At 39.4% G+C, this 12,475-nt stretch overlaps 1 protein-coding gene across 1 annotated transcript; it reads left to right on the top strand.

Annotated features, from left to right (window-relative positions):
• The first annotated feature begins 1,930 nt into the window (after window positions 1-1,930).
• LOC133655133 (tumor necrosis factor-like) lies at window positions 1,931-5,448 on the top strand. Its single transcript, XM_062055057.1, has 4 exons — window positions 1,931-2,154; window positions 2,256-2,283; window positions 2,370-2,426; window positions 4,694-5,448. The coding sequence occupies exons 1-4, from the start codon at window positions 1,984-1,986 to the stop codon at window positions 5,152-5,154; spliced, it is 717 nt and encodes a 238-aa protein (XP_061911041.1). The 5' UTR covers window positions 1,931-1,983; the 3' UTR covers window positions 5,155-5,448.
• The last annotated feature ends 7,027 nt before the right edge of the window (window positions 5,449-12,475 follow it).

Raw genomic sequence — 12,475 nt, 5'->3', positions numbered from 1 at the left:
CACTTTGTTACAGTGTCTTACATTTATTTATTTATATACTGTTCAAAAGTAAGTTAATTGATAAAATTAGAGGTGTACGATACCACTTTGTCACTTCTGGGGACGGCGTGGGAGAGTGGCCGTGCAAGCAACCTGAGGGTTCCCGGTTCGATCCCCACCTTCTACCAACCTCGTCATGTCCGTTGTGTCCTTGAGCAAGACACTTCACCCTTGCTCCTGATGGGTCGTGGTTAGGGTCTTGCATGGCAGCTCCTGCCATCAGTGTGTGAATGTGTGTGTGAATGGGTGAATGTGGAAATAGTGTCAAAGCGCTTTGAGTACCTTGAAGGTAGAAAAGCGCTATACAAGTATAACCCATTTACCATTTATTTCCCGTACAATACCAATATTTAAGCCATGGGTATTAGCCAATACCGACATTGAGCCAATATGATATCAGCAGGATTCATACTGTACATACTTTTGTTTTGTAGTGTGGCATGTCAGAAAAGGCTTGAGCGAGTGAAATTAATCAAACAGAGAACAATGGTAGGGATTAAAAACACTAACTTATTTATTATTAACTGTCTTTAAGTTGATGTGGAGTGGTAACTGCTTCTTTTGCTGTCACCTAGTGGCTACAATAATTCATTACGTCAAGCCCACGACGCAGTAAGTCAAATGTTGCGGACACGTTTGTTAATGGATACCTTCTACCTTTGAGAATTTAGTAATATGCAACGATAATTATTTGATATTTGTTTATAATATAATTTAGACTACAATATTGTTCAATTAAGTACACATTACTTATGTCTAGCTTGTGTGCTATTGTGTACTTAGCTGTTGTGAAGCAGTTAGCTCCTAGTAGCCTATAGCCTACCATGTTTACTGTACCCTTTGTAAACGGCTTTATTAAAATACAAGGAAAAACAAACATTGCGTGCTTATTGGAGGACATTTAGCGGTTAACTGGCTGTCCAGCTTCGCACAAGTAAACACGCTGCAAGTCTGCTTTTATAGGAGCTTCTATCCGAATATTTTAGATACAAGGCAATACAATTAGATACTTGCTTTTTGCTGATATTGGACCAATATCCAATATCAATATAGAGACAAACATCAATAAAATATTTTGGTTCAATGATCTTGCCCGAATGCAGCTGAGATAGGCTCCAGCACCCCCCGCGACCCCGAACGGGACAAGCGGTAGAAAAAGGATGGATGGATGGATCTTGAAACATTTAAAGTAATAAGCATCAGTATCAACTAGTCCTGTATTTACTTGGTATCTAATCCGTACCACAATCTATAGTATCACCCACCCCCAGGTTCATGTATTTGACTACGACCAGTGCACTACAACATACGTAAATAACCTCGGTTTTTGTGTGCTGCACTTTTCCTATGATTTAGTTTTTGACGAAAATTGACGCTGAAAATTTAGCCCGAGCAAGAGTCTTCCATAAAGGTAAAAGTGATGTTAAATGCTCATTTCTATATCATTGTTTTTGGTATGGAAAACTAATTATTCTCTAAAACATGTGTTTTGTGTTCATATTTCTAGGTTTCAGGGAACGGATTTATTGGATTTACATTATTTCATCTGGGAAAATTTACTCATTTTGGAAGGAATCTCTAACAAAAACAGAGGTAGCTCTGTTGTTGACATTTTTAAGAGGTTGTTTAACATTTGTGTCCACGTGTTTGAATCTGTGTCAGTGTGTATCTATCCTGTGTGTGTGTGTGTGTGTGTGTGAGAGAGATTGTATTACTTGGCTACCATGATGTGAGTGTGTGTGTGTGTGTGTAGGAGTGTTTAAGTTCCTCCTCACTTCTGTCTCTCTTCCTCATCAAATCTCCACATCTGACATCACCGGACTTCCCCCAGAAGACCAAAGAGTTTTAAAAAGAGCTGCTCTGGGCTCTCAGACAGTCGACAAGAGAGAGTCTCAACAGGAAGACAACTGTCAAAAAGAGATTTAACTTCCCTCATTCAGAATAATGGAAGGTGACTGCGAAGTACCCATTTTCACTGCTGTCGACGCAGAAGCTAAGAGCCCCGCAAGGTCCAACGTTAAACCCGGCTCAAAGCTCACCGTGGCCCTTGTGGGTTTCACGCTCATCCTCGCTTTTGCTGCTGTTGCTGTGCTGATCTTCAACCGACACACCAAGGTGCGAACAAGATATGAACTTATTGAAAGAACCTGAATGTCTCAGGGCCAAAGTGAGTCCTGCTGGTTTACACTCTCTAACTCTCTCGCTTCTTAAAACAGGAACCTGGACGGGAGGAGGACCATTTTGGTAAGAATAGTTCTCTCAAATTTGTTTGAAGGGTTAAATAGGAAGCAAAATGTGTTGAATAAATTCACTTCTATTGTCCGTGACAGATCTTCATCATACCTTGCGCCAAATCTCCAACATAAGAGCTGCCATTCACTTAGCAGGTAAGAACCTAATGTCTATAAACCTTGACTAAATCAGTGCATTCATTTGTTGTACTGTAGAATTTTGCTTGGTTTGTGGTACATCCCCCATCAGTTGTCTTTATTCGAGAGCCATGTAACGCTCACAATAAACATAACGGTCTTGTGATTGTTGCAGCCTAAAAGGCCTGAATTCGTGGCAGCTTTTTCAGAAAGTTGCAGCAAAAGTTGCAATGTCCAGGCATATTTTTTTTTCCAATAACATGGAAACAAATTGTGATTTTATGAATTTGTTATTATTGTTCCCCGTAACCTTATCGACATCAAAAAGCACAGGATTTCAACAAAAAAATGCAAAACAAATACTCTATTGATGTTTCTATCGTTTCACACCACCACAAGTTAAAAGCAATACTCAGAGCTCACTTTTAATGTACTTTTGTTTTAGTAAATTATAACTAATAGTCAAAGGGTTTCTGCAAGTATCAGTAAATCTAGTTTCTTAATACCTTAAAATAAGTAAAAAGTAAAAAATGCCTATATATTTACTATACTAATACTAATCATTGGTACTTTAACTTTTTAACTTTAACTAATGCCCAGATAGTTACTATTGTCAAAGCTTACAACTGTCTGTAAAGACACAATTGTACGCTTTTGGCAATGATAATCTTGAATAGTTGAACAGTTTACAATAACTGTTACCCTATGTTGAATTAAAATTGGCTTACAAAACGGTTTAATCTGAGCATTTATTGGTATTCCTTTATTTTGCTGTAGAGGTAGCAGCAGCCATTAGTAGTGGTGGCAACAGCAGAAGTTGCTTTGTTGGGCACGCCAAAGAAATTTGGCACAGTTAATTGCTGCCTGCCTTTAATCGCCGACGTGTGATTGATTAGCTAACGGCGTGGGTGATTTCACCGCATGGATTTTTTAAAAAGCCTTTGGACATCTAATTCAATGCTTTTTAAATGCCATTTCAGGCCTTAATTCTCACAAAATCCATTTCGTTTTTATGCTTTGTAATGACCTGCGGAAACCCAGAATAATAATGAGTTGCAGCTATTGAAAGAACCCCCACCAACGCCTTCCTTACTGCCATTCTTATTGGCATTCTCAATGTATGTTTTATGCTTGAAAAGTGTTTGTCCATTTTAAAAATTCATTTATGTTTCAACACATTTACCACCACATTTTAAGAGAATTTGTTAACTGTTTAGAACAGGGGTGTCAAACTCATTTTAGCCCAGGGGCTGCATGGGGGGAAAATCTGTGCACACGCGGGCCGGACTATTAAAATCATGGCATTAAAACAAAAAAATAAAGACAACTTCAGATTGTTTTCCTTGTCTTACTTTGGCCAAAAATAAAACAAACACATTCTGAAAATATTATAATAAAAATATAGAAAAAAATACCCGCAGCGTTAAAGTTTAGATCCATGAAGGAAAGAAGAAAGTGAATTAATTTTTATAACTGAATACATTTACTTATGCATAACAATTTGTTTTCTTTTGTATTATTTTTTAAAATAAATAAATAAACTTTTATGACAACCTTTTTCCAAAACACAATATAGAATGTGCGATATAACAGGATAATGCAAACATTTATCATTTGTTTTCAAAACGGTTACAAAAAAGTGGGACCCCAAAAATATACTGTGGGACCCCATTTTTATGACTTGATTTTCAAAATTCCTAGCGCCAACACTGATGGAGTACTGGTGCATGCAAAACAGCAGCGGGCGGCTGTGGCCTGCGGGCCGGTTCTAATGCTAATCAATTATCATCCCGGGGGCCTTGACTTTGACACAACTGGTTTGAGCAAAGGTGTCAAACTCAATTATGGCTGCCCTCAAAAGGCCGATTGTAACGGTAAATTTAAATGAATATAAATGTATAAAAGCCTTGTTGCACAATTTGCACAGGCAACTCTTTGATTATTATATATAGTATTTATATAACAGATTTATTGATAACTTGTTTTGAAATTTTAGTCAAGGTGACGAGCAAATATTTAAGAATTTATTTTTGACAGCCAAAAAAATTATGTGCAGGCAGACCACATCAAATAATGTGGCAGACCACATCAAATTAAGTGGCATAGCATTTAAAATTACGTGGCGAGCCACATTAAATGCTATGGCGGGCCAGATCTGGCCTACGGGCCTTGAGTTTGACACATATGATTTTTAGTTTCTCTTACGGGACAAACAGAACACAACACAGCGGACATTACTGGTCCACCTGTTTAACTGTCATTAATCTATGACGATCCCACTATAGGGCAGTACAACCCTGACATGGAGACCTCAGTGGAGTGGATGAATAACGTGGACCCGACCCACTCTCAAGGTGGACTGGAACTGAAGAACAACGAGATCGTGATCCCTCAAAAGGGCCTCTACTTTGTTTACAGTCAAGTGTCTTTCCGGGTCAGTTGTAACAACGGCGTGAACGAGGATACCTCCGCCACGCCAATGGTCCACCTGACCCACAGAGTGAGGCGCTGGTCCAGCTCGTCCGGGAGCGACCAATACAAGACCATCCTTCACTCCGTCCGCACAGCCTGCCCCAAAACAGCGAGCGGCGATGCCGACGAAGACGGCCACTGGTACTCTGCTGTGTACATGGGAGCCGTGTTTCAATTAGATAAAGGAGACAGGTTGAAGACCGTGACAGAGAAGATGTTGCCCAACCTCGAGGAAGAGCCCGCAAAGACATTCTTTGGTGTGTTTGCCTTGTGACGACATGAAGACGAGCGGAGCCAAATGTGGAAGAATATGGAGAAGGCTATCAAGTTTGACAGTGATGGATTTAACAAGGCAGCGAGTGTGGAATAGCAAGATATTCCCTGCAAAGTGATTTATTAATGTACTGTAATGTTCCTCCTCTGATATCTGCGGTGTTTAAAACTCCGCTTGTGTAATGATTTATTTATTTATTTATTTATTTAGGTATTTGTCTATTTATTATTTATTTATTTTGTGATTTGTGTGTTTCTATCATTTGAAAAACACAAAAGTGACATCATTATTTATTGAAACAGTATTTATACAGAAATGGATCCACCATTCAATAAATTATTTATTTCAACAGAAAGTTTGTCAAGATATGTCTGGTATTTGAAATCAAACCCCTCAATTGCAGTCATGCACATATTAAAAAAAAAAAAAAAAAAAAAAAAAAGGAAATACATGATAAAACAAAATGTTTCTACATTCTAAACACTTCTTTGTGGTTTACATGTGACCGGTGGTATTTTCCTCTCAGCGTTGTGTTGGAAGTTTTAAAACCAGTGACTGCTCAGCTGCACTTAGTTAACAGGAAATATGGATACGTAGTCAAGATTGTTGCCAAATGTCGTGACCCTACACAAAATATAGTAATACAGAACAAGAAAGGAGAGTGAAATCAAGTTCATAATGAAACAATTTACACTCTTGGTCTGCAGTCACATGGACACCTCCCTCTTCCGTATAGATCGTGGACTAAAAGGGAAGTAGAGAGGTGTGCGCAACACATATAAAGAAACAGGTGTTACTACAAAGGTTCCACATATTAGACAAACTTAGACAAACTTTAATGATCCACGAGGGAAATTGTTCAATATTCAATATTGACAAAAAATATCAAACATCAGGTATTTTCATGCAATTTACACATTTTGTGTAATTCTAACAATAATAAAACATGATGTAGTGTATATTTAAAAGACATCATTGACCATGTTACATACATAACATGTAATGGTGATGCTTTGGTAAACATTTTTTGCATATTTTACAGACGGTCTTTACTGACCCCCTCTTCAGAATGCGCCTTTTGTGGGCAGTCTTATTTACGTTCCAAAAATGCGAACTTTGTAATGTATATTAAGCATTACCGTATTTTCCGGATTACAATCCGCACAGGTACGTAAAACATAACATTTTAGAAGAAAAAAAGATTTTTCATGAGTTTGCCGTAGCAGACTAAAAAACGCAGATACATACTGGTATGTTGTGAAATAAGATGTTTATGTAGAAAGATTTTATAAATGTTGTGTTTTATATATATATAAATGTTGTGCCTTTAAAAAGTTTTATAAACTACATACCTTAATTGTTTCCAAACGGTGCCTGTAACATGGCAGTAAAACAGATGATCAAACAAAACCGGATCTTTTATTTATGAATAAGATTGTCTCCTTTTTAATAAGGTTCAAGATGTTTATAAGGATTCTTCTTTCTTGTACTTTGTAAACACTTTGAGTTTCTTAAAGTAGATCATTTTAGTACAATGTTTGATTTCGTTGCTTATTCCATTCCATAATTTAGCCTTTAACGAAGAAAAATCCAGAGATTAGACGCACCTTTGTATAAGACACAGCAGCGGTTTATAGTCCAGAATATACGTTATATCCCGTCCTCTTACTGCTTGCCATGAAAGTGCTAAAACACAATGGTGTAGTGAGTTTACATTCAATCAATCAATCAATGTTTATTTATATAGCCCTAAATCACAAGTGTCTCAAAGGGCTGTTCAAGCCACAACGACATCCTTGGTACAGAGCCCACATAAGGGCAAGGAAAACTCACCCCAGTGGGACGTCAATGTGAATGACTATGAGAAACCTTGGAGAGGACCGCATATGTGGGTAACCCCCTACATTATTCACCCAAGGAACTTTAGTTATTAGAGAGTTCCGGTCGGACGGTTTTTCACGGGACACATTTCCAGCCTTGTTGTTGTTTATTGATTTAAGTAAAGTCAGACCCCGAACGGGACAAGCGGTAGAAAATGGATGGATGGATGGATGGATGAATGTCATTAAAACAGTTAGCTCCATCTTTTGACACTTCTTCCACTCCCGTCCTTGCACGCTACACCGCCTACAACAAAGATAACGGGGAGAAGACGCTGCCAAAGGTGAGCCACGTAAATAAAACCGCCCACAAAACGGCGCATCCTGAAGCGACTGTCAGAAAGCAGCTTGAAGATGATCTGTAAAACATAGTTTATGCAACATTTTGACCAAAGAACCACCATTACATGTTATGTAGACCACAAGGACCTTTAATGCGCTCTATAATCCGGTGCGCCTTATATATGAAAAAAGCTCAAAAATAGACCATTCATCGGCAGTGCGCCTTATAATTCGGTGAGTCCTATGGTCTGGAAAATAAGGTAAATGTGGTTTTCTAATATGCTTACCTTAATAACCCAAAAGTAGCCAATGTGACACAGCCTGTGTCCTATAGGCCCACGTCTTTGTGACTTAACCAAGTCCCTAAGCTGTAGCAAAAGTGCTACAGTACAGCTTAAGTGATTTTAAATCATACTGTTCTAAACATATTTTCCACATTTTCGTTTGCAACTCAAGCATAACAATTGCTAAATATACTAAAAATATAAATACTACAGTAGTATTGGCCAATTAGGAGACCAAACCAATCAAAGCGCGCTGATCAGTATTATGGCCACTGATTGGCTCAGCTTCAGTCAGCATTACTATGTTGATTAAAAGAGTGTAAATGTGACTAACGTGTGTTATTTCATATCAAGAGGGTTCTCATAAAACTTATTTAGACGGATGTAAACAGGTGTTTTTATGCTTATAATTAATACTTCTTATTTCGCAGAAACTTATTTATGGCGGTCATGTCGGTAACCAAACCAAAACAGGATTTTACCAGGATGATGAATTTTTTGTGGTGCGAGTGAAACACTCCATGTGAGCGGCGCTGACAGAATTTTTAACTTTTAAAAATTACATTTTGGAGTCTCTACGAAAAATACATCTGATATTTGTTGACTGAAAACAAGTTTCCGTTACTTCCTATAGAAATGAATTCATGAATTTAACAGAAAACTGTTGTGAGTGGCCAATGTTAGCCTTGTTGTTATGTAGATATTATTGTTGGCATATGTTGGTCTCGGCGTATTTTCTTGTTTCAGACATTTTTCCATTTAAGTGTTATGGTTGGAAATTTTCTAAACAATTTTTTTGCAGAGCTTTTAGCTGATGTATGTTGTGTTTCGTGGATTTATAGTAATGATGACTGTGGAGGGAGGTGTGGCCAGCGCAGCTTGCAGGAGCGAAAGTCACCGCCTCTGTCCATGGTACTGAGGACAGAGTGCCATCAGATGGGGGCGTGGCAGTGCTGACGGCGAGACACAGCTGAACAGGTGATTAGATCTCTTAGGTGGTACGAGTTATCTAATCATCTGTTGTCTTTAACAGTAAGCGCCTGGGAACAGGAGGAGAGAGAGGATATGGAGGTGACTGAAAAGCCATGTCCTGCTGGAGAAAACTTTGATAAAATCTATGTACATTAAAACCTGGTTAAAAACTGCACGCTTGGCTCCGGTGCTGTGTCTAAGAGTGGAACTGCTGGGAAGCAACTTCCACAATGAATATCCATTGTTATTAATACTGTAACAATAAATCCGTAGCCTTGTTGCCCTGGAACCTAAGTATTTCAGACAGAAATTGCAACTATGTCTGAAATATGCCAATTATGGCTTTCTTTATCAAGTCTGGGGCTAACATGTATCTTTGTAGCTATGAATTCATCAAAAAACTAGAAAAAACACCCAGAGAGTGCAGGCCCCAGAATTTCCTTAAAGTTTAATCAAAATTTAACATTTGCGCTATGTTGCTAGCAAACTAACTTGCTGACTAGCCAACTAACTACTAACTAACGATCCTGCGATTACGTAACTACATCTAAATATCGATTGTAAAAAACAGTTCAATTGTAATCTTTGACTTTTAAAACTTTAACATTGTTAAATGGATTCAAAATTACATTAAATGTCAAAAAAAGGCTGTTGGAAATCAGCTTGCTTTGTTACATGTGTGTGGAGGGGGCGTGGTCGGCGCGCCTCCTGCGGGAAGGGCGTGTGTATGGACCGGCTTCGAAGCAGCTGACAGGTGAGTGGATTCCCCAGCTGAAGCGGGTTATCTAATCACCTGTCTCCTTTATCAGCAGGGGCCGAGACCATTAGGGGGGAGGAGAGCAGAGACAAGTGAGTAGTAGGCCGCGAGCAAGACACAAAAAGACTCTTTGAGAGAAAGAACCCCAGAATAAAAGACTTTGTGTTGCACCTTGAATTACGGGTCCCGTCGTGTGTGTCAGCCACAGAGAGCTCACGCCCAAGAGACACTAAGAGACGTTACAATGTGTTTACACAAAGCCATTTTAGGGAAGCTACATCCTGGGACAGTCAGATGACTGTCACATGACTGTCACATGACAACCACTCTAAAATGTTTCCTGAAACATGCGCTACTTTGCTCGGTGGTAGCATGCTAACAGTTATGATGTTAGCATTTTTTTTGTCATTTGACAGGTATGTACTTACAAGATGTTATATGCTGTGTGACAGCAGACATGCTTATTCATACGGTAACAATTCACTATAACGTATGGAACATAATCTTTTTTTTACCCTAAAAACCAGCATGTCTAAACTCATTCACCTCTTGGTTGTAATATTTTTAAAACCAAAATAATCTATCATTTTTATGGCACAAAACAGCATCGAAAAAGAGACTTTTTTTCTTCACTTTCAGTTTTTGCCTCACATTGAGTCAGTCGTATACCGGATGCCCTTCCTGACACAACCCTGGCCAGAATCCGGATATAAGAAGGATCAGGTACAATTAAACTAAGAATTCGACTATTTTGGTTTCATTTAGAGTATGTCGGTGGGCTGTATAACATTGTTGCTAGAACAAAATATTGGAGGAATCGAAAATGAAAACAAAAACCACAACTGATGATTGTAACAGCACAAAATAGCACTAACCTAGAACTTAAGATCAAGCCTATTCTGGTTTAATTTGGTGCAAATTGGGGCACTGAGATTAACTCAGAAACAGAACAAACAAATATTTTAGCAGCAGAAACCTCTGAGACTATTTCACCGGAATTGTGTGTGGTATGTGGTGTCAGTGCAGGGGAGCTTTGTAGGTCATGACTTCAGGGGTAATTTACTTTCCCTCCATTCGGCACAGACTCGAGCTGTGGTTTTCAAGGGGAAACGTATCTTCCAGTGTGGGACACGTGCCAAGCTCCTCTCCTATAGTCTAATTCAGAAGTTCTCAAACTTTTTTCCACAAGTACCACTTCAGAAAAAACCTGGCTCTTCAAGTAACACCATAATGACCAACATTGAAATACAGTAACGTAGTAGGCCTAAGTATTCATTAAAAACAAGGCAGAGGTTTTATTTAACAAGTATGTTTAATATTTTTGGCCACTGGAACATTACACATAGTTAACACAGTAACACTGTGTTTGAAGATAAGAAAATAAAACAATGTACTTTAATCAAATGATTATTTGGAGTATTACTAGATAGAGCCCACCTAGCACTAGTGGTACCCATACCACAGTTTGAGGATCACTGGTCTAATTCAATTAATTCTAGTTGAATTAATTCCAATCCAAGTGCACTGCTGCATATTTTATTGTATGTAACAAACTAATCATATTTTAATTTAATCAAATAAATATCTAATCATTAAACTGACGAATAGCGAGTTTTGTTTATTTATTTATTATTTTTTTTAAGAAAAAAAACCCTCAAATTATTTGAGGGCAATAAAGAAAAACATTTTGCACTATGGCACTTAACGATAATGTTTAAGGGCATTATATTCAATTTATTGCTGTTTGCTTGTGTGACATACACGAGCATGTTTTTCGGACTATAAAGCACACCGGATTATAACCCTGGATTATTTAGTATAGGTTAAAATATTAATTAGTATTATTTAGTAAGGTCCAAGTATTATTTAGTAAGCTGCACATATTTTTTTGGTATTATTTAGTTTAGGTGCAAGTATTATTTAGTGAGGAGCAATTATTATTTAGTATGGTAAAAGTATTTGGTATTATTTAGTAAGGTGCAAATAGTATTTAGTTTAGGTGCAAGTATTATTTGGTGTTATTTAGTAAGATGCAAGTATTATTTAGTATTATTTAGTATAGGTGCAAGTATTATTTGGTATTATTTAGTATAGGTGCAAGTAATATTTAGTGTTATTTAGAAAGGTGCAAGAATTATTAAGTATAGGTGCAAGTATAATTTGGTATTATTTAGTAAGGTGCAAGTATTATTTAGTATTATTTAGAATAGATGCAAGTGGTTTTGGTTTGGATGGCAGCGAGTACACACCTGCTGCCAATCAACATGTGTCCTATTTATGCCTTGTCTCGAGCAATCATTAGTGCTCAAAGATAGCTTTATGTTGGTAACTATTACATGCAAGACTCCTTCCCTCTATGTTTGGAGTAATAAAACTCATCTTACCTGCTCATCGTCCTCCTGGTTCTTGCATCTTGGGGTCACAAAAACTGCAGCCATTCGAGTTCCTAACAGTATCTTCACGCCAGACTGGGACCTCGCAAGAAGCCCTGTCGGCGACGCACAGCCGATGTTCTGGACCGCACACTTCGTGGAGGACTTAAAAGCCAGGTTTGTGCGGTCCCAGCCCACAGCAGGCTCTGACCTTCTCCCACCGCCTCGACCACCGGTTCCGGTTCTCCGACCGGCTAGACCACCGCCGCCTTCGCTCCTCCCGGCACGGTCGCCGGTTCCGGATCTCCGACCTGTTCAGCCACGGCCGCAATCTTCCCCGTCGCCTGCTGTGCAACCTCCTGCGTCGACCACCGGTTCCCACACCATGTCACAACCCTGCGTCTTACGCTGGTCGCGGCGCCACGACGACCAACACCGGCTGAGCCCCCAGCATCCGTTCCTGCTCCAAGGTGGCTTCCAGCAGCTGCACCACGGCTGCTCTCCCTGCCAGCACCCGCTCGTCCTGCCAGTCCGGCGAGGCTGCCATGGAGCCCACCGTGATGTCCCTCCTGGCCTCCTGCTCGGACTCAGCGAGGGACGTGTCGTTTTCCCTTTTCCTGGCTCCCTTCCGCCCGTCTCAGGTTTTTGAACCGGGGGACACCGACAACCCGGAACTCCTTCTCCCAGTGGTGGACGGCGTCTGGCAGCGGATCCACCCATGACAACATCATCATCTCTGGCGGGCTTTTGCAGGGCACCGCCGTCTTCATCGTT

Source organism: Entelurus aequoreus, linkage group LG08 (genome assembly GCF_033978785.1).
Source record: "Entelurus aequoreus isolate RoL-2023_Sb linkage group LG08, RoL_Eaeq_v1.1, whole genome shotgun sequence".
In the NCBI taxonomy this organism is placed as follows: Eukaryota; Metazoa; Chordata; class Actinopteri; order Syngnathiformes; family Syngnathidae; genus Entelurus; species Entelurus aequoreus.
This window is presented reverse-complemented; position numbering and strand designations above follow the sequence as displayed.

Excerpts from the sequence above, each read along its gene's own strand:
- LOC133655133 (XM_062055057.1), top strand. The coding sequence starts at position 1,984 with ATGGAAGGTGACTGCGAAGTACCCATTTTCACTGCTGTCGACGCAGAA. Across the intron at positions 2,155-2,255 it reads TCTTCAACCGACACACCAAG|GAACCTGGACGGGAGGAGGA; the intron begins GTGCGAACAAGA and ends TTCTTAAAACAG. Across the intron at positions 2,284-2,369 it reads ACGGGAGGAGGACCATTTTG|ATCTTCATCATACCTTGCGC; the intron begins GTAAGAATAGTT and ends TGTCCGTGACAG.